General features: G+C 37.9%; 1 protein-coding gene across 2 annotated transcripts in view; it reads right to left on the bottom strand.

Moving 5' to 3' along the window:
* Positions 1–443: 443 nt before the first annotated feature.
* LOC148011057 (uncharacterized) overlaps positions 444–23,004 on the bottom strand; it is a 222,661-nt gene continuing 200,100 nt past the window's right edge. The window contains exons 18-19 of one of the 2 annotated variants that reach the window (XM_087671388.1): positions 16,190–16,226; positions 444–723 (exon numbers count right to left, since the gene is read on the bottom strand). In XM_087671388.1, coding sequence (XP_087527514.1) covers positions 670–723; positions 16,190–16,226 — 91 coding nt within the window. In that variant the 3' untranslated portion in view covers positions 444–669. Of the gene's footprint in view, positions 724–12,821; positions 13,204–16,189; positions 16,227–23,004 lie in introns of those variants that run through there. The other variant, XM_087671387.1, reaches the window with a different exon arrangement.

The raw sequence follows: 23,004 nt of genomic DNA, 5'->3' as shown, positions 1-23,004 counted from the left end.
GAGTTCCCAATGATGTAAATAAACACTTATGCATTTAGAGAGATCTTGATTGCATTTCAATAAAAATAGGTGTCCACTTAGCTACATGCAAGGACCAAAATCACAACTTTTATATCATAATTTATATTTGTGGTTATCATAATATCATACAACCTCATCACAGGGATGAAAGACGATGCCACAATACATTGTTGATAATCTATATTAAGACATGAGTATGGTTGTTGAGCTTATTGCAACAATTTTATATCAAATATTAGCACTTGCTAGAACCTCATACATGCAACATAGTAAGAATTTGCTGCACAATCAACCCCTTAATTATATACAAATAGGTGGGAATCCTATAAGTAGTAATTGAGTTTTTCTTAAAAGGTAAACTACTTCTCTAAATGTACATGTCAAATGATCACAAGTGCAAAATTCATATACAAAAGGTGGAATTCAATTTCAGAAATGAGAAATCACATTACTTTGAATAAACATATATGGTGTCCATAATTACCAACATACCCTGTTGAAAGGCATGAAGTACTATTCTCATTCATAATAGTATGAGTGAATGAGAAGCCAAAAATGTGTGTGTGTGTGTGTGCGTGCGTGCGTGCGTGCGTGCGTGCGTGCGTGTGTGTGTGAGCACAGACCTTTGATAGTTCAATTGTTGGTCTATCAATGCTGTAAGCGATTAATATACAAATGGAGAGTCTCTCCAATTTCTACCCCCTATGATAATAATTAGCAATCCATTAGTTAGCTTTTCATCATATTGGAGAATTGGACAAAGTGTAAGCATGTGCATTTATAAATCACCTTAATGATTATTATGAAAATACAATTTCACTTTGATCATGCAACAAACCTTCATAATAAATTGAAGTGATAAATATGCCTACAAACTCAACTTTGATCATGGGAATTTGGGATATTATCCTAGGTGGATAAGGTATGAGTACAAAAACAAGAGCTTCTCTATCTAACTCTTTGATTACCATGGCAATGACTACCATGGAAAGAGATATTAATGGGGGCATGTTTATATGTGCATTTTGGTAGTGTTTAGATGTGTGTGGCTCTATTCCCTTATGCACAAGCTCTTTGAGTATTTTCATTTGATTGAATGATTATTTGAGCTTGTGCAACAAAGCAATCCATGATGCAAATGCTTGTGTTGAGTTATTGTACTACATGTACGCACATGTACATAGGTGTGTATAATGTGGTTGTGTGTCATAAAAATTCACAAATGCTTTTGGGTGGCATGCCTACTTGACTATTTTTCATTGTCCTTGCTAGCAAATATTGGGATTATAATCAATTTGTGTTCATGGAAATTGTAGGATTTTTGCAATTAGATTCAAAAAACTTGTATTTTCATCAATATTCGCTATTTTAGAGTTCAATATAGCATTCTCAACTAAATCTATCTTTTTCATGATTTTAATTTCCTTATGTTAAGAATGTTCATATTGGGAGCTATTGTGTAAGTTGCAATAAGGAATTTGTGAGTTTTCATGCCTTTTTTAAATGTCTAGTGACATAAAGAAAGTGTGGGCATTATTATCAATCTTTGGTTAGTCTTACCACATTATGTGATAGAAATATCATGGTGGATGGGATAAAGAGGCAATTGGTAGTAGTTTAAATTTTCTTGTAATGTTGTAGTCAAGTGAGGATCCTTGTCAAGGAGTGTATTGCCCTTTTTGTGAAACGATGGATTTTGACCTCTAAGAGAATTATACAAATAACATTTTTAATGTGTAGATAATCATATTACTAAAAAAGTTATCAAATAAGTACAAGGGATCAACAACATAGTTGGAGCTACAAATCTATCTTGGAAATATAATGCCTCTCAAAGAGACAGTCTAGTAAGGTAGCTTAAGGGGGGACAAGGGATAGCATCCAAGGCAAGAGAGTGTAATACCATTGGGACTTATATTCCATGGAGTGGAAAATAAGCTTTGGTAACTTAAGGTGTCAAGGAACAATAGATGAAGCTCTTACTAATGTCACAACTCTCCCTCAATGCTCCTAACTCCCATGAAGTGAGTAATAGAGGGCCAAAGCTATCAATGCCAAGAGTCTTTCTCGATCCACTCTCATGTGCACAATGTGAGTAATGGAGGGCCAAAGTTCTACTAGGTGGTGTACACGAAGCCCTCAGATGATTCACTCCATAAAACTTAATATATTGCATATATTCAAATCCCATATCATAAACCCCTTATTTGTGAATATTTTAATGAATTTATGCATCCTTTTCAATTCAAATATGTAAATCTTTTTTAGAATAATTTATACAAAGTCCATCTATAAATATTTATTTGTCAATTTCAAGCAGTATAATTATTCTTTTGTTGAACTCTCATGATAGGGACTTTTGTTATATGTGAGTTGCGTCATGAATTCCCTTGAAACCCATTGGCACATATCCTTTACTAGGCAAGGTTGGATAAGGCTAGATCCCAATGTCCTCTATCTAGAGAAAGTTTCCAATCCTCTTGGACTATAAAGTTATTTGGGGGAGACCAACAAAGAGCACAGTTGCCACCCATATTGGGATGTGGAGGGAGTGGAGAGCAAGGGGGGAGGGTTTGAGTCACTCTTGGGGAATTGCAACATCGATTTCCAAGCATTAACTCCCAATCTAGTATCTCATACATATCCATGTATATAATAAGTTATCCCTAGTAGGACATATTGACGACAAAAAAGAGCAATGGGAGTGATCTTATATATCAATTTCCACTTGATAGAATCAATTATAGGCAAAAACTTCGAGCATTTGTAGAGCTCAAGATACCTAATCTTGTACCTCTACTCACCCATCTGAAGCCTAAGTGAGCTCCCCACCAAGGATCAAGCTCTCTAAGAAAGCCTACTAACTTGTGTTGTTCATTCTTGCTCATGTAAAAGTTCAAAATGCATCTAGAAAAAACCCAATGCTCTTTAGCACAACCACATCATACTTAATATTAAAGTTGTGTCATCAACATGCGTTGAGTCAAATTGCTTCATGGTTGTCCGTAGGGCAACTAGATCAGACTATTATTGGGTGACATGTAAAGGACCAACAAACTGTTGATCTTTTACAAAGGAAATCCTAGCCAAGCATGGTACCTCCAAGAAGTCCTAGTACATCTTGTCATAAGCTTCCTTGAAGTCCAAGACAAGAAATGCTATCCCCTATCAAATGTGCTTGGGATGTCCTTCAAGAAGGTGAAGTCATTATTCAAGTGGCTCTAATCCTCAACTAATCCTACCTGATTATCATGGATGCAACTTGATAGTAGAGAATAAATTGCTGCTAATTATGTTCTTGAATCCTTTTAGGCCACTAATAAAAGTGTAATATTGCACCATTGGCTGAGCTCCCTATTTTGGGAAGGAGATAAACTAAGCTCTTCAAAATACCACTATGCATCCATTTATAGCTAAAGGTTGCTTGAAAGGCTATGAGTAAGGGAAGGTTCACTCCTTGTAGAAAGTGAAAAAAGATTCAGTAGAAAGGACATCCTCTCCCTAGCACTTTTGATCCTACTATGCCTAAAAGGCATGAAACATCTCATGCCAAAGAGAGTGACTGATCTCCCCCATGTCTAGCCATCCTTGTGATGCACTTCTATACCTCCTTGTAGTAGAGCATATGTGTTGAGACCAAGTCCTACCAAAACAATTTCTTGTAGAAATCCTTGGCTAGCCCAATCAGCTCCTCTAAAAAAGCTGTCATTAATCCCAAATGATGCAAATGTAGTCCCCCTCACAAACTTTATCCCCAAAGGTGCTCAACCAATGTATCTACACATGGTGTCCCCCTTCCACAACAAAAAGTTGTACCATGGTTTGAGAGAGTGTTGCCAATTGGCCAACATGTCCTACTTGAGAACTCATCTAGTCTCCCATGTCAACCTATCAAGGGACTTTAAGTTGCAACAATCCCTAACTATTTTTAGCCTTGAGTACTCCAAATAATCATCTCTCATTGGAAGCCTATGTCTCTCCAAGCATCTCTAGTCCCCATGACCAAAATAAAGCCCTTCATGTCTCTTACTCTACGTAATACCATGAAACTCTATACCTTTCCACTAGTGGTCTTCCAAGGTCTCTACATAACCCATTAAACCAAAAGGTAGCCCATGCTCAGATCTCAAATCTCACATGGATATTGATATAATCTTAGAGTAGTAGCTAGAGCCCTTACCCTTGAGCATTATGCAAAAGTGGCTCTAGCCCAATGGATTATGTAATAGCTTCCATTGAGATGATGGAGCTAATTAGATCCTTCACCATCCCCATGTGCCTAATCAGAGTAAAACATAACTATTTATCCCTCACCATAGCCTCCTCACAACCATAGATGCCATCTCCCACACTCACACCCCAACCACAAATTTCTATTTCATGCACAAACTAGCTAACATATACAACCATCATGTTTATGATGGGCTTACATAGTTTGATCATACTGCCTCCCTAGGCATGCTCATCTCGCAACTCACCTCCATTCTATAGTTAGCTACTCCCCAAAGCTTCCACACTCCACACACACTAGCAAACTCACAAGGCCTAGCACTATGGCTCGAAACACATGTTATGATGACTAGTGTAGGGATTTATACAGACACCTTTGGATCCAAAGAGGACTATCTAGAGAGGGAGACCCAAAGGCAAGCGAGGACTTCGACTTGCTATAAGCGGTAGGCATATGAGCAAGCATAGTATTGGGATTTATACCATTTATTCAAGAGCAAATTTGTAGCACAATATGTCTAAAACTACAGGAGCCATGATGCCTCACACCCATCACTGACCTAGAGACATGGCACTCCTACATAGAGGGGCTATATGATGTACCACACTAGCCACTCATTCCTCACCCATTGGAGCCTTGTCCCACCAAATCCACCTTTCCTCACACATGATATGGTAAGGAGAGTGATCGTGCATCTAAAACATGGAGAATTGGTAGAGCACACATGTATACAACGTGAACACTTCATTTGTGCAGTGGACATTTTGGCCTCTCATTGTTTTTTATGCTCAACAAGGCTCTAGCGGAGGGCTTCCCAAAAAAGTGGGATGTGATACCATCATGGCTAAATCTAGAGATTCCCTAGGTCCTAGTAATTCTAGAACCATCATGCTAGGCCAAACATTGGCTAAGATGTATGGAGCAATGGTGAAGGTAGAGCTTTGTGCATATGCAGAGACAGGGAGATTGAGGGAAATAAGATACACTAGATCTAGACGAGGATTCTCTAGACTTGACCACATCTTTGCATTGAGGGGCATGATTGAGCACCCTAAAGTGAGGAAGAAGAGACTTTACTATTGCTTTGTGGATTTTTGCCAATCTTTTGATACAATTCCATGAGATAGACTACTACTGAGGTTGCAGACACTTGGGATCCCATCGAACATGATATGGAGCATCTATGCATTATATAAGGGGGTGCTAGGCAAGGATAGATGCTCACAAGGACTTTTAGATATGGTCTCTAGCATCATTGGAGTGAAATAAGGATGTCCCCTCTCCCCTACTCTATTTGGACTCTATATTGATGTGATAGAAGACCACATCACACGAGGAGGAGGTGATGGGGTGGAGATGGTAGGCATATTAATCTCTATTATGCTCTATGCGAACAATATTGGTCTAGTCTCTAAGTCACTTGAGGGTCTAAAATGACAAATCCATGCCCTTCATAACTTGCACATAGCATGGATTGATAGTTAATCTTGGGAAGAAAAAGATCATGATCTTCCACACATTAGCCCCAGTAAGGAGGAGATTAGTCTTCACCCTAGAAGTAAGATAGATGGAGGCTGTGGACTCATATGTCTACCAAGGGGTCACATTCATTGCATCGATCAAGAGATTCACCATGGCACAAGTAGCTAGAGACCAATTCACATGAGGGTACACATCATTTGCCATGATGGAGAGACAATGCCACTAGGCTCACTTCTAAGAGCCTTGCACATGGAGGTGGCTATTCAACACATTGCTCACACTAGCCATGCTATATGGTGCACCTATTTGGACCCTTGGCCTAGCTATATACCTATGGACATAGATTGAGAGACCATAGGTCATCATACTCTCACATATGATTTGCACCAAAACATCAGTACGATATGAGATCATTAGAGCCAAGTTTGCTATGCCCCCATGATGATGGAGGCCCTTTTTTAGGCCATCATCTTCATACACATAGTACACAACATGCATCTAGATGGACTACCTAGGAGAGCCTTCAAGGTCTCTCAAAAGATAGCTCATGCAAGACATGAGACTTCATGGTATGCACAGGTCCAACAATGGCTCACACAATATGGGGATTTACATGGACCACCACTCCCCTTTTAGTATGATTTTGACTTCCCCTTTATAAACCTCTCCCCCCACACTAAGAGGAACTTCAACATGCGATAGGGACCTTTGTCAATTGTACATACAACACACATGGAGTTCACCTCAATAGCCTCTTCCATCAAAGATTCATACTACAAGGATCACTTTATGAGGACTATAGGGGATGGTTTCATTGTGAGACTGAATACCTAGATGTATACATGCCACATGAGATGTGAGCATCCATTGGCCAACTCAAATCTTCATCAACTTGAGATTGAGACTAGGTGGGCAACTCGTATCCCTAAGGCTAAGCATCGCATGCTATAAAAAGAGGAGGTGGAGAGAAAAGATAGAGAAAGGAGTACTAGACTCTATAGCACAATTCAAGCTAGATATCCCATGCTATTTGGAGAAGACACCTCCCTCAAGCTAGTCATGGAGTCTCCATAATAGCACCAATCAACTACCTCTAGCCCAATACATGCCCTCTTCTTCCACAAACCATGAAAAAGCTTCATCAAGTAGTTGTGATCCATCTTCCAAGATCCATGTCATCACACCCAACCTCACGATCATTAACTCTCGGCCCTCTCCATAATGGCACATGTTAGCACATCAAGTCCAACTCAATCTACATGACATAGACAAGGTTTTCAATAGACCTGACTGAGTAAACATTAAACATTAAGGTTTTCATTAAACCTTCATGATTAAAGTTTAATTATTTCCTTATGGCCTATAGGAGGCATTTAGAGGTTCCTAAGTGGTGGTTGTACACAACCTCAACTTTGTGGAAGATTTTTTAGGACCAAATTTCCAACCTAGCAAACAAAGATGTAGCTATTACTTATGCAAGAAGACCTATGGGGGCTCAGGTATTATATCTGGTGGATGAAGAATCTCCAATAGAAGGACTTGAACTAAAAGCTTGCAAGAAAAAGAATCAATAGGAATTCGATACTATTGGTTTAGAGCTTGTTGATTGTTTCATTCACCTATAGATCAATTCCAATCAACCAATGAAGTCTTGTACCTATCTTCAACCATGTTTGAATATATGGTGTCTCTACTTTTTGAGAAGGATTGGTGCATGAAAGAAGGACAAGCCTCTACAAGCAATATTCTTGATAACAAAGCATTCATCACTTGTTCAAAATGGAAGGTTGATGAAGTGTTGTAATTGTGGTCACATCAAACACAATGAAGCCAATGCTTCAGAGAGTTGGACAAGGAATAAGAGAAACATCATGCTAGCTTGGTGGAAGAGGTAGAGATTGAAGATGTAGATACCACCATTGCTCAAGATCTCTCAATGAGGGCCTTCTAAACCCAATCAATCCTTATATTTTCCTATTTTTTATTGAGTTATTTCATTTACTTGTAGTCCCTAAAATGATTCTAACAAACCGCATTTCATGTATTTCAACTCATTCAAGCTGAAAGGCAAGAGGGTGGCAAATATAGCATCTTATCTTGGTCTTGGTGAAAGGTTGCCACTTTTTTGTCATTAGGGTCTCACCCAGCCTTACTTCAAAGGAGGGTTTGTTGGATATTTCATAGCTCTCATGTGTGAACACCCCTTACACCTACCTACATTTTATGGGGGTCAAGGTGGAGGGGGGGATTTTTTGGCGAGCTTGCTTGTGCAAGCTTCTTTAGATTAATTGAATTTTAGGCGAGCTTTTCTACCAATTTGCATGTCCACAACATCAAATATTATTACACGTTATTATCTAAAATATTACAATCTTTGACACCATCTTGTTTGTTTTTGTAATCAATGGCTTTGATGTGCCAGCGTACACCACATGACAGTGCTTGCCAATATGAACCATTAACCTTGTCACATTAGCATCGTGTGGCATGCCATAATACACTATACATTTGCAAATGTCTGTGCAGTGGAATCAGAACTAAAACACAGGACCCTCTGGACCACCAACCCAACCAATCTACGCGGTGATTAGAGAGGCTTCCCAAAACCATACATACTAATGGCATTTTTTCCATCCTTGGCATAGTACCAAGTTCTAATTCCTTCATTAGTAAGCCCTTGAAGAAAACATAATTGAATTTGTGGTTGGTGTCACAAGTTTAGTCCACAAGTAACCGCCATCATAATACTTTCACTCCATCCATTCCACTCCTCTAAACTTTTCAAAGGTGGTTGCTAGCTCAAATTTTGTTGTCATGATACATTCTACAAATCTCTCTCTCTCTACTCTCAAGTATTATATTGAGATCATTCACATCAATGATAAAATCTTCATTTGACAATTCAAGATCCTAAAAGTTGTGTTTCAAGCATGTTGTCCAAGTTGACATCGATACCACCCACACCTAATGAGCTAGCACCCGAAACAACGGGAAATCATCTGTCATATCATGTTGTTGAATACTATCACTAGCCTCCTTGTCCCATCCCTCAATAGAGTTACCTTCATTGGTAGCTCACTACCTTGTATATAACCACATATTTAGCAAAAAGAGAGGAGTCTAGCATGTAACACTCCTTCCCCCTCAACATCCCACTCACTTGTGAAGTTGGACTACAAACCTCCATTGAATACAACCTTGAGATTTGTGAACCTCCTTATTGGTGGAAAAGGCTCTACAAGAATAATTTCATAAAAATTAGCTTTTTCTCATCCAAAGGCACATTTTACTCACACTTCTCTCTATTCATAAAGGTGCATAGAGTAGTAGATATTCTCCAACTAAGAGGGGATCAAGAAAATAGTGTGGAATGAACAATCCTAAGTTGCGATATAGGAATAGGAGAATAATGAAGGTGATTAAAAAATGAAAATCCAAAATTTTCCTAGATAGTGTGTGGGCATGGGAAAAACAAGATTTTGAGGTTGTAGAATGGACACAAGAAATACTAGCACAGTACAAAGTCTTTAGTTGCCAAAGACAAAGAAGATGCTTTAGTTTCCCAAGAGAGAGAAACACAAGGAAGGTAGTGGAAATAAGGCGATCCGATGATATCCTAGAGAGAGTGAGGGTGTGTCTAAATGAGGACATTAAGGTTGGAAAATTGGATTGAGTGAGGATGTGTGACAAAAAAGATGGACTTCAAACATTGCAATATTTGATCCACCACTCATGGGACTATTTTCCATCCTCATGGGCCCATGTTTCGGAAATGTACAAATGGGAGGAGAAGGAGATGTAAATGGTTCATTACTCATGGGACTATTTGCCATCCTAATGGGCCTATGTTTTGTATTAAATTCTTCATATATATATATATATATATATATATATATATATAATACACATACATGCAAACCCTCGCAAGTCATGATCTATGTTCTATTGCTTAGGGAATCATACGAGAGTTGGGATACCAGAGGTGATGTTTTTGGCTATGGCACTAGTATTGGCCGCATATCCACCAAAGCTTGATGATTGGGATGGCCAACTCACTTGCATCCAATGCCAATGTGATGATGACCTAGATATCAAGACTTCTATTTATAGCATTGTCGACCACACTAGCACTCTTGATCATGACAAGAATAGTGCATTGGAACTTCTCATCATAATGACATTGACACATGCAACACCACATCCAAGAACATGCATGACTGCTACAACTTTTGAATGCCTCCATTAAGTGCCATAAAAATTTTATTTCTAGCTTAGGCTTTGAGCAACCCCTTGAGATAAAGGAGCTCTAAGAATGCTCAGTGCAGTGGGATGAGCAATCAAAATTTTTATATGCATCATGCAGGCTACCACATATGACTAGATGGTTGCCCACCAACACTATGTGCGATTCAAGGGCATGTTTCTGCAAATAGGCATGCAAGCTTTGAGCATTGAGCACATCCTTGAGTTGTTTGTATCTATGCAATTTATGGATGACAAGCATTGAGCATATCCTTGAGTTGTCTGTATCTATGCAATTAATGGACGATGAAGTTCTAAATAGCAAGAGGCAACTTCACCATTCTTGTCTATTCTCTCATCGAGGTGTCTCTTTGTGTGTGACTCTTAGCCTAATGCATACCAGTGGATCCCTTCTTTATTCTCTCTTTATCTCTATTTGTGACCCCTCATCCTCTTGCTACTGGTGGATCCCTTCTTTATCCTCTCTTTATCTCTATTTGTGTTGACATATCCAAGATTCTCATGCCACCACCCCCTCCCTCTTATTCTTGTTCTTCATCATTTCCTTCCTCTTCTTATTGCATCTGTTGGGCTGCAGCAAAATCAACATCATAGAATACCAAACACTATTAAAGCTAATTAAGAAGAAGAGTAACATCATAAGCAAACATCCATTTTCATTACTCACGAAAGGGTCTACTTTGAGGGACACACATGGACATGTGGATAGTCCAGTGACCATGGACACTGCCTATACTCCTACGTAAAGATTTCCCACTCCTTCCATGTTTTTGGGTGCATGCCCATTCACACTTCCATGTTTGCCTAGATCAACATGGGCTTTGGTATATCTAGAAGCCCATCTCTCTCTAAGCTCCTCATTCACCTACCTTATCCAATTAATCGTGATATTTTATCTATATACTTCAATCCACTTTACAAACAAGCATCTTACTTGTACACCATCCTCATTGAAGATTCCTCTAGTTGTGGTTGTTTTTTGTATCCTAGGTTATGTTCACCTTCTTCCGTAAGTTGTGGAATGCACCTCCTTCCACAACTATAGCAAATCTAGAAGTTAACATTTTGATTGTTAAGTAAGAGAGGAATAACCAAGTGAATATAAGTGTAATGCACCTAGCAAGTCTTGAATCCACAATAGTTCAGGTGGAATCTTAAGAAGAAACACCTATCAAATGTGTTCAAGGACCTATAAAGAATTTGTGGATATACATATTGAGAGAAATATAGTACATCTTAATGTTGAATTAATATAATAAATGTGCAAGTCACATAAATTAAAATCCTCTTAGTATTTGTGCTATATGCCAGGATGTACCTTCAAAAAATGTTCTTCTCTAGGCCACCCCAAATCATGAGGTGAGAGGAGAAGAGACTTTGACACTATGGCAAACATGATTTTGGAGGATATAATAACAATTCTGGAGTGGGCCAGCATATGGGTATTTCCATATTGTCTTGGTCATCTTGTAGCTTCTTTCTATTTCTACCATTGACATTGTCATGTTGGTCATGCTATAAGATCTTTTTTATTGTAAATTGGATGAATTGTTAGAAGAGATTGAAAGTGCATTGGCTCATGGTGGTGAGCCATGTGTGGCTTTGGCCAAGCTAGTGTGGCAATGGACTTTCCACTAGACTTGGTGTGGAGATAAAACATGGGAGATGATAGAGTCTATAGATTATCATGTACGGGTCCATTTCTTTACTTCTCTCTTGACCTTGTTGCAACAATTGGCAATCTTTATGGTGTAGATGAGGGATGGTTCATCACATGTAGTCTCAAAAATCACTTGCATGTTGTTGTGAAGCATGTAAAGAAGGCACAGTTTGCTCATTATAGAAACATGACCTTACTTCTAGAGTGTGGCTATATATACAAGAATGAGAAACATGTATGAAGCATATCCTTTCTCCAATGTATTTGGTGATGTGCACATAGGAGCTAAACCCATTTCTCAATATTTAGGCAAGGACCTTGATTGTTGCAATCTTCTCAAGAAAGAGACATCCCCAACCCATCATGAGGAGGGATAGAGGTGAGGATCTAACACATGTCATCTTCAATGCAAAGCACAACATGCCATAGGAGCAAAGCAAAAGCCCACCATATGAACACATCAAAGTGTATGATCAATATTTTCATGGAGGATTGAAGGGTTCATCCCTTGTTTACAAGTAAGGTCTGTATTGGAAAGTATAAATAAGAAAGTTTACAATGCTTTATGAAACAAGTTTGGAAATATCTAATGGGATTGTCTATGTAAGTTGGGTGTGTTATCAAGAGGATCAAATTGAGCATAAATTTCTTAATATAAAGAAAATGTGAGATTGCTAAGATGTAGAAATTGTAACTACTTAGCAAGGAAAATCAAGTCCATGATTATACATTCATTACTTAATCATAGGAAGATTATGCAAATTAGATTGGACCATCATCAAATTCATGAATGTGCTTAATATGGGATGAATGTTGATTTGTGATAACACAAAAGTATCAAAAACATGATAGAGACATACTTGTGTTATTATTATTTTCAAACCAATTACAAATTAGTGATCTCACCAAGAGGTATTAGTAGGTTGTAGGTGTCAATGTACCACCTCAATTATTATATCCTTCGCACTATATAGAAACATGATTATAAAAGGAGGCCAATAGATGAAGAAAGTGAAGTAGAAGAAGCCATAATGTAATTCAAAGAATAGTAGCTATGTTGATCTCTTGAAAATAATTTCTTTATATTAAGTAATCCAAAAAATAATGGAGTCTAAGTGATTGTGATTGGTGGAGATGAGAAGAAAGCCTGAGATAGGGTGGCATTGGAAGTAACTGGAAGGATTTTTGCTTGAAAATAAGAGAATGTGAAGGTATTAAGTTTAGAGATTTATATAAGGTCTCGTGACCTTTGTTTGAGAATAAAGGTGTGTGAAGGTACATGAGAGATTATCTATGTGTGCATCACATATCAAGAGAGATGCCATGATGTTTGAGTGAGATTAGTGGTCTCCTCAAGGAGGCTACATCAAATCAAGCTACAATGATTTTTTAAAAGCCTAAGGGTTTTAAGTCTAAAACCTATTTCCAAGATTATCATTAAGATAAACCTTTGTAGCATTATTTCTAAGGTTAGTAACCCTACTTTTGCCAATGCTAGGAATTTGATTTGGCATCTCACCCTCATGTTTTGCTTATTTGCAATCATCTGTGATAATAGATATTGCTACATAGTTAGTCCTTCATACTCAAGTCAACACTTAAGGGAAAAATCTTATGACCCTAAAGATCTACTAACTAATTGAACATAAATAAGAAAATAGATAGAAATGTGATGAATCTCCTTTGTAATTTGACCTATATAAGGCCCTAACTTCTACTCTCAATATCGATGGTAGAGTGATTATATTTTTGTCTCTATCTTATGCTCTGTGTGTGTGTGTGTGTGTGTGTGTGTGTGTGTGTGTGTGTGTGTGTTGTGTGTGTGTGTGTGTGTGTGTGTGTGTGTGTGTGTGTGTGTGTGTGTGTGTGTGTGTGTGTGTGTGTGTGTGTGTGTGTGTGTGTGTGTGTGTGTGTGTGTGTGTGTGTGTGTGTGTGTGTGTGTGTGTGTGTGTGTGTGTGTGTGTGTGTGTGTGTGTGTGTGTGTGTGTGTGTGTGTGTGTGTGTGTGTGTGTGTGTGTGTGTGTGTGTGTGTGTGTGTGTGTGTGTGTGTGTGTGTGTGTGTGTGTGTGTGTGTGTGTGTGTGTGTGTGTGTGTGTGTGTGTGTGTGTGTGTGTGTGTGTGTGTGTGTGTGTGTGTGTGTGTGTGTGTTCATGGAGCTCTATCCTCCATAGTTGGTTGGTTGATTCTCAATGTTCCAATACCCAATAGTTGTGGGTCACACTCATTGTGAGAAATGTACTTTTAGGTAAGGAGACTTGGAGGAGTTAATCGTCTAGAAATTTGAACCATTACTCTTGATTTTGGAGGACCATTCAAAAAATCACATCAACAAATTTTGGAAGAGGTCTTGAGATCAAATTTGTAGATGTCATTATTTGAGCCTAGAGATTATTATTTTCATGCCTTCATAGATTACTCTAGCTACTAACATTGAAGAGAAGATGATGCTACCTCTTCTTTTCAACCATCTAATGAAGACTTAGATAGACCACACCATGGGAAAAAGGATGCATCTCTCTTATGTGAGCTTCTCCACTCTAGAAGCTTCTATAATGGGGGAGTGTAGATGTACTAGCTAATATACAAACATAGAGGCTTCAAGGTATTAGGGAGCCAAGATTATTATGGAGGGAATCCCCTCTAACTGAAGCACTACATACAACTCTCAAGCTTGTATTTGTCCCTTTATGAGAGGGGACATTTTTCTTGAAATGGTGGGACCACTTGAGAGAGAGTCTACACATTTTCAATGTAGGATGATGGGGGGAACTCATGGGAGAGGATTTGGATGTTTAGAGTTCATGGATACTCTTTCCAAAGGATTAGAGTGGTGGCTCATTGTAACAACACGAGTTGTTACTTAGAGCTAGATCTAGTGACGTGCATGGTAGAGGGTTAAAGGTAATAGGCTTATCAACATATGTCTCTCCAAAGTTTATAATGTAACCAAGGGTACTTGGTCTTGAGAGAAACCTTTATCGAGAGACCCAGGGATATTCCCTTTTCTGGATAGACTTATTGGATAAGGCCTCTCCAAATATTACTATGGGACATGTCCCCTAAGGGAATGGGTTTTGAGAGAGACCTACGAACCTTTTTTTGGATACACCACTAAATTGGGGAGGAAGATCTAGATGAGGATGATTAGAGTACTGCTAGCTAGTAATCAATATTGGATTGGACAAGCAATTCCAACAATTTCCCTAAATGACTTTTTTAGGAGATTGGATGATAGGTTTATACTCAAGAAGATTCATTCTTTGTATGGCTATTACCATGCATAATCCTAGAGGTTAGTACATGGCTTGCTTATGGCATGTACCTAGGGCTTGTCCTAGATGGGAAGGGATAAAGGAGACCCATAGGCTTTTCTTATCAGAGTACCCAAGGGCTCAAGAGTTTTGGAGGAGAAACCTCATGATGTTTTTCACTATGATAGTGATGCTCTACTAACATAGGGGATTGTAGCTTGGGCCATGAATGAAGGCCCAACTTGTTGGTGTAAGGATGTTTCAGGGGGTCACTTCTATCTCATTTCTCATCAACTCTTGAGCAAGATACCCACTTCAAACTTTTCATAGACAAAATGGTGTAGGGAGCATTTTCAAATATCAATGTTCATAGCTAGTATCATTGCTTGGTTAAGCTATAAATTTTCCTAATATATTCCAGTGTAGAGACTCTCTCCACAAATTTGATATAGATTTTCTCGTGTGTGTGTGTGTGTGTGTGTGTGTGTGTGTGTGTGTGTGTGTGTGTGTGTGTGTGTGTGTGTGTGTGTGTGTGTGTGTGTGTGTGTGTGTGTGTGTGTGTGTGTGTGTGTGTGTGTGTGTGTGTGTGTGTGTGTGTGTGTGTGTGTGTGTGTGTGTGTGTGTGTGTGTGTGTGTGTGTGTGTGTGTGTGTGTGCGTGTGCGTGCGCACATGTGTCTATGTCCTATGGAGATAGGAGAGGTTATGACAATCACAAGAAGGAGAGATGCTTTTCTCGTGATCTAGGATTTGGCACTTTCTTTCATTTTAAGTCACACATGGTCTAGTATTATAGGCCTTTGAATTGGTCATTCATGTAGGCCTTCTAGTAGGTTTTTTTTTCTTTAAAATTGGTCATTCATGTAGGCCTTCTAGTAGGTTTTTTTTTCTTTAATGTTTTTAATATCTTAGAATTCTCTAAAATGCTAATTTTGTACTTTGCCTTGGGACAATTTCTCCTGAAGGAATCTAATAATAGGAGTACTCCTTTATTTGAAAAAAGAATGTTGAGTAATAGAGTTAAAACATATACTACCCTTTACAAAAAAAAACACGCACACATGTGAAGGGTTAGGCTTAATACTTAGGGGTTAACCCCTAGTAGCACACATCTAACCAAGCATCAAAACAAAACACAGTAAAATGGGGTTATATGATTGCATGTGGAAAATAAGGAGAGTATAGAAATCATATTTAAAAGCACACACAAGAACTAAAAAACCTTTCTTTCATCATAACACAAATGTGAAAGTGTAATAAGCATTAAAGAAGTAAAGTCTTACTTGTGTGGTTAATAACCTATAATCATGATTGTATGTCCTGCCAAGTAAAGTAGTAGCATGCATTAACAAAGGTGTTGCAAACAAAAAGTACCTTAATATACAAGTAGCAATGATTACCAAAATAAGAAATTTGATGCTTTATTAATAATTTGAGAAGAATACTCCTCATTTAAAAAAAGGAAATGACCCTTTAAAATAAACAAAACCAAGAGTCCTAATATTAGAAAACATAGAAATGGAAACATAGAGAATAAAAATGATAAATCCTAGGATTGTAGCTTTAGAAGATGGTCAAGCTATCATAGGAGGGGTAAAAGCCACAATTGCTAACTCTTTGTTAGAGCCATGCGTTTAAACAGGTTTCATGTCTATGGAAACATCCTAAAAAGATTTGTATGTGTACAAAGCATTTGAGATGTTTTCAATGTAGAAACCTCTGGTCTCTTCTACCCGCCAGCTTATTTCAGCCACTCCCTATCCCTCAAGGCAAGTGGACTGTCATCTCTATGGATTTTATTGTGGGATTGCTTACAACTAAGAGTGGGTGGAATAGCATTTATGTGGTAGTTGATCGGTTGACTAAATCAACCCATTTCATCCCAACTAAGGCCCAATTTACAGCAAAGCAAGTAGCTCAACAATTCATAGAATGTATTTTCAAGCTTCATGTTATGCCAATGAAAATTGTGTCCGATCACAACACTAAGTTTGTGGGCAACTTTTGGAGGAGTTTGTTCTCTTCAATGGGGACTCTTTTGACTCTTAGTACCGCATATCACCCACAAATGGATGGGAAAACCAAAAGAGTTAACAAATGGCTAGAAGTTTATTTGAGGCACTTTTGCCATGAGACACAAAATGCATGGGACCAATGGCTCCATCTTGCGAAGTTTTGTTACAACAATATTTACCATATGAGCATTGGAATGTCTCCTTTTGAAGCTTTATTTGGCTACAAAGTACAAGTACCCTCTGCATTGTTTCATGAATATGTAAATCCACAAGCCCATGAGGAGTCGGAAAAGATGGAGGCTCTTATGAAGCAATGCAAAGATAATGTTCATAAAGCTCAAGAGACAATGAAGGTCTATGCAGATGAGATAAGAAGACATGTGGAGTTTGAGGAAGATGAATGGGTATTTTTGAAGGTTCCCAAGTCACGTTATGCTTCTCTTAAAGGAGGACACAACAAACTTGCTCATAGGTTTTATAGTCATTACCGTATTGTCTAGCGAGTTGAGGATCTTGCTTATCAATTAGACTTACCTTCAAACACAAGAATCCATAATGTCTTTCATGTGTCTCTACTTAAAAAGTATGTGGGTCCTCAAATTCAAGTTCTTGAAGAACTACCTCCCTTGGATGATGATGGTTTGATCATCTATGAGCCTAAGAAGATTATTGGCACATGGGAGAAGGTTCTAAGGAACCATATTCTTGTGGAATACCTTGTCAAATGGAAGGGTTTTCCTATTGAAGAGTCTTCATGGCAACAAGCATCATATTTGGAACAATGTCCATGGCTTAAGCAAGGAATAGTTCATAAACAGGGCAGTAAACATCTTGCTGTAAGAAAGTAAATTGTCTCATCGCATCAAAATTCAATTTTGAAGGCATGGCTGGATACTACATGTTATCCTCTACATTTCTATATCTTATGCATGGAAATCGGTCACTTTTAGTTCCCGATATGGCCAATTTTGTACTACAACCTGTTCTGGACAATTTATAGCAGTCTGTTCCATTTATATGGTCCTTCTTCATCAACCTCTTTGATCTTCATCAACATGGAGCTTTATTACAGTGTGATTCCAAATGATTCAAGTCACCTTAGTAATTTGTTCCCAATTTAGCTTTGAGGACAAAGCTCTTTTAGGCCAGGATAGCTTGTAATAAAGTATGCCACCTTAGTCTAGAGTAGGCTAGGGTTAAGTATACAAGGGTGGAGATGTAACATGTGAGGGATCTTTTACCACTTTCAAGCAATACATGCTTTGAGGATCCTTCCTCCCACCAACTAAGAGGGTGCATGCTCTTAGCCACCAAGATATGGGGTGCATACCATGTCCCACCTTGACATGAGGTGAGTATTCATGTTGCAGCTTACATCTACGATTCTCAGCCTTCCATGGCAATACTATTTCATGCCTAGCTACCTTGGCTATGTCTTCCTTGCAAACTTGGTGTATTTCTCATATTTCTTTGCAAGTATGGAGTATTTCATAAATTTCTAGTCTTTTGATTTGATGTGAGAAATAGTATATCACACTCATCTAACACTCACCCTCCCATACTCCAACGTTGGGATTAGCTTCATTCCACTTTGTGTATTGGCTTCTCACTCATTATTTAGGCTATTTTGATGGGATAGGGTTTTGTGGTTTGTCTTACCTTGGTAAGGACCATGCAAAAAATACTTTTGGTAGCTCTCAATGGTGTCCTGCATGGGGCCATGATCAAATGGTTTCACCAATGTAGGTTTTTGGCTCTTCCACTCTTTCCCTTGATACACAAGCACCCTCTTTCCTAGACGCATTGGAGTTTCACCACATAGTGGAGGACTTTGGTCACTTGTTTTGGACTATTTTACTAACCTTATTTACAAATGCACTAACTAGTGTAGGGTGTTGAAGATTTGAGTGGAAATCTCAAACATGTAGAGGATCCCCAACACCATCAAGATAGTGGCATGGAATAATACAATTTACTAACAAATCATACTTGCTAGCAAATTGACTTTGTGTCCATTATGCATTTAGACATCAAACTATTGAGTGCACATAGTTTTAATGCAAGCCTGCCCATAGGAACTCGATAGGTGAAACCCTCCTCATGATGAATTATATTGGATTCACCAAAGTTCAATATCAATGCTCAAAGGGCACACCTCCAAAAAGATGCATGTAACATGTGAGTCCAAGAGGGATATTTATGGAGAAGGTATTTTATTGCACTTTGAAAATAAAACTTGTAAGTTTCTTGACCAAGAGGGGTAACTTTATTATCTCATAACATGTAGTAGAAGCTCAATAGAGGGGTGTTTTAAATACCCCTTGAATGCAAGTGATGTCTAAAGTTTCTTATAGGTGCACTCTGCAAGTATCATTGTAGCAAGGGTTAAGTGCTGAGACCCTCCTAGCAACCTAGGCCACCCACTTCTACATGGAAAACAATTGAGACATAGTTGATAGACACTCCATGGTTTAGGGGCAAATTTCCCACCCACTTCTACATGGCAAACAATTGAGACATAGTTGATAGCTTGGATGATGAAGCCACACTCCATGGTTTAGGGGCAAATTTCCCATCCCTATTGTGCTCTTGAGATATGGCCCTCCTCTAGACCTAGTGTGTCCCTACATGGCACACAATTCACCCTCTTCCTTATAATAATTAACTATGGCAAATAAATACACGTTTAGTAGATTATAGAGTTCTCCATAGGCATATATCTTGCACCCTATAATGTCAATATCCTTCCCTTCAATGAAGCATGGGGTCCTAGGAATTTGATAGCTCAAAAACGATTACAACAAGCCTTTGCTAGATGCACGGGAACATTATCACTTTATGTGATGTTTCCAGTATATACTCTAATTTTTATCTCTAATTTGCCATTATGAGTGTTGTAGAGTGTAGTTCTATGTCTCTATGTCATTATTTTTGAGTTTCTTACTGTTTGCTTGATGAGGTATTCGGTATTTTCTACATTGCATGTGGTGTCGTTTCTCTATTCCTGTATGAGGCAGTTCAGTCCTATTATGCATCCAAGATAGATTTAGGGTTGAAACAGTTTGGTGATCCTACCATGCTTTCTTGAACCTCTAGTGTGGATATTTAATAGAAAAATGCCTCCAATTGTTTGATGCCTAAAATTTGAAGCTCTATAAAAAACAACCTTATTTTGGGAAAGAAAACCTAATTTCTTGTATGCAATTTGAAAGGTTTTCTATGTGCAGATTGTATTATCCTTTTTGTGATACTGCCACTGTCATCTTGAATCTTTGGTATGAAGCCTTGTGAAAACCAACTTTGTTTTATGGACGAAAAATGAATTTGTTGTATGGAGTTCAAAGGGTTTTCTATGTATATACATTGTCATTACTTCTCTGTATCTCTGGTTTAAAACACTAACAAAAATGACTTTGTTTGATGGTAGAATTTTGAGTTTTCTATATAAAGCAGTGATACATTTCATACTGCAAGATGATGCAAATTTATCATTGTTGCCCTCTTGTATCTCTAATTTTACAGCTTGAAACATTTCTGTTTTATGCCAAAAATCTGCAATTTTTTTGTCATAACCTAAAGTAGTGACAATTGCCTAAAGCAATGATGTATTACCTAAAACAGGATGATACAATTCATAGGGTTCATTTTTCCTTTCTACTTGTATGGTGTACAATTACTCTATTATTTTGTCTAGTTTTGCAAGTCTCAGGAATTGCAAAAACCATTAGCAAAGCAACAACATCAGGAGTTTCAGAAAATCATAGGAGGAGAAGCATGGAGATTTTTAATCCCAGATGAAAATAGAGTTAGGTCATTCACAGAGAACTTTCAAAATACAAGCACTATCACAGGAATACCACCTCTATAACAAACTGCAACTAAATCTAGTGAGAAAGATGAAGCACTATCTTTTTCATGCTACAGAAAGCCCACGGAGGATTAACAAGAGAGCATTCAGGTTTCATTTTTAGTTTTGAAGTTTAAAATTTCAATGTGATTAATTGCAATGGGTAAATCAAAGGAGAAGAAAAAGTGGTGCAAAGTTTGTTTTGAGTTTGGACATACTTCAAAGAATTGTTTTTATGTTCACGGGTCTTGTGATAAAGGAAAATCTTGTAAGTATTTCTATATGTTTGATTTATGCAATGAGTTTGATAGTATTTGTAAGAGGTTTTCATCAACAAAGCAAAGAAGGATTCAAGTTCGAAGATGGATAAAGCATGTGAGAAGTTAGATTCTTTTGAGGATATTCTTCATGATGCTTATGAATGGCATAATGATTGTGAAGGCAATAAAGTTAGGTCTTGTTTAAGTGTTAAGCATATTAGGAGATTGCTTACAACAATTGAAAAGCTCAAGGAAAGATATGAACATTGTTTGGATTTCAATTTAGATTTTGACTCAAGTTCAAGTGATGACGATGATGATTGGTGCTCTTTATTAGCGGTCTTGCCAAAGATTGAGATAAAGGGAGTGAGAGAGGATATGAGCCAAAGAAGCCAAGAATCCTCGAGTGCCCCCCAAACCCAATAGAGCAACTTGCCAATGGGAGAGTGGATCATCTCACACTTTACATCAATAATCTCAAGGTATTTTTTATATTTTGGTATTTTTCAAACTACCATAATCAATCTCCAATCAACCTTAATCAAGAAAAAAACAAGCCAGCAATTAGAACAATGAAGATGATCTGATTGGTGATCAGGAAGATCAGTTATGCATTCAAGAAGATGATGTTGTAAGGGATGATAAGTTTGAGGATTATGGTTTTTGCAATGAAGATGTCATTGTGCATGATTTTTTTAGTTCTCTTATTGATGCTAAGGAAGATAATGCATCTACTAAGTTGGATATCAATGAAGGAACTTTGCAAGAACTTGAAGAAGTGTCACTACTCATAGTGCAAAATGCACCATCTTTGGATGTATTTATTACCCATGTTTCCAACATGCAAGATAATATTTCAAGTCATTGCATTGCTCAATCTAAAGAACAAGTTGGTATTCCGCTTATTACAGAAATTGCAAAATTGCAAGATTAGCAATGTAATTCATTTGCAAGAAAAGCAGAATTGTAAGATTGGCACTACATTTCCTTTGCAGGAGTTGGTCAAATATGAAAAATTTCAGAATGCAATCAGTTTGTATGGTTTCATTGAAGTTTCGCACGAGGTACACTCTATGATTCAATCTCCAACAGAGATGATTCATTGATTTTCTATTGAGCTTGAAAAGGAGAGAAATGTGGCCAATGTTGCAACAATTGAAGCTTTGTCTATTAATCAATCAGCTTCAAAATGAGAAAGCATTACTACAATAGTAGCTTTCTCAACTGAGGAATGTAATGGATTTCCAAGTTTCTCATTATTTTGAAGTCATTAATACTCTTGAGAAAGTTGATCCGCAAAAGGATAATGAAATCGTTAATTTGCATACATAGTTAGTATTTTCTCAGAGATGGAATTGTCCCTTCTTGCACTCATATAGAGTATGAGGTACTCAAAGCATTCCATGCACAAAACGAGGAGAAGCGCCTATGAGAGGATTGACTATCTAGTGCCTTCTTTGTCACCTTCAAGAAGAGGATGAGACACCCATGTTGATGGCTTTTTAGGTGATTTTCAACTCTATGTAGATGTTATAGCCTATCTATTGGTCTACGCTATCTCCTCCATGAAGAGGGGAATAAATTAGAGCTACATAAGGCATCCTTGTGTGTTGAGGATGATGTCATGATGCTAGAGAGGACAATGCTAGATCTGAAAATGACTTGTATAACAATTGGCTTGAAAGTGAATTGGCATACATCGATTTTCTCATAAACCTTGATTCCAACATAGATTAGGGAGTCATTTGGTTTCCACATGGGTGAGCAAATAACTCATTAGTCAAATACCCTATATGTTCTTGGTGGGGCTTGTAATCATAGGTACCTAGCAATGATTGACTCCATCTAGCAAAAGTTGGCATATTGGACAAAGTCCTAGGTTGTCAAGTCTTACTAGAAACCACCTTTTGTACATTACTTCATGGTGGTGTTTCTTGTAATAGTGCACAACTTAGTTGCATCATTTGGTTTGGAGC

This window comes from Lygodium microphyllum, chromosome 29 (assembly GCF_053477565.2).
Source record: "Lygodium microphyllum isolate KBCC chromosome 29, Lygodium_microphyllum_v1.1.10, whole genome shotgun sequence".
In the NCBI taxonomy this organism is placed as follows: Eukaryota; Viridiplantae; Streptophyta; class Polypodiopsida; order Schizaeales; family Lygodiaceae; genus Lygodium; species Lygodium microphyllum.
The sequence above is the reverse complement of the archived record's forward strand: the minus strand, read 5'-3'. Positions and strand labels throughout refer to the sequence as shown.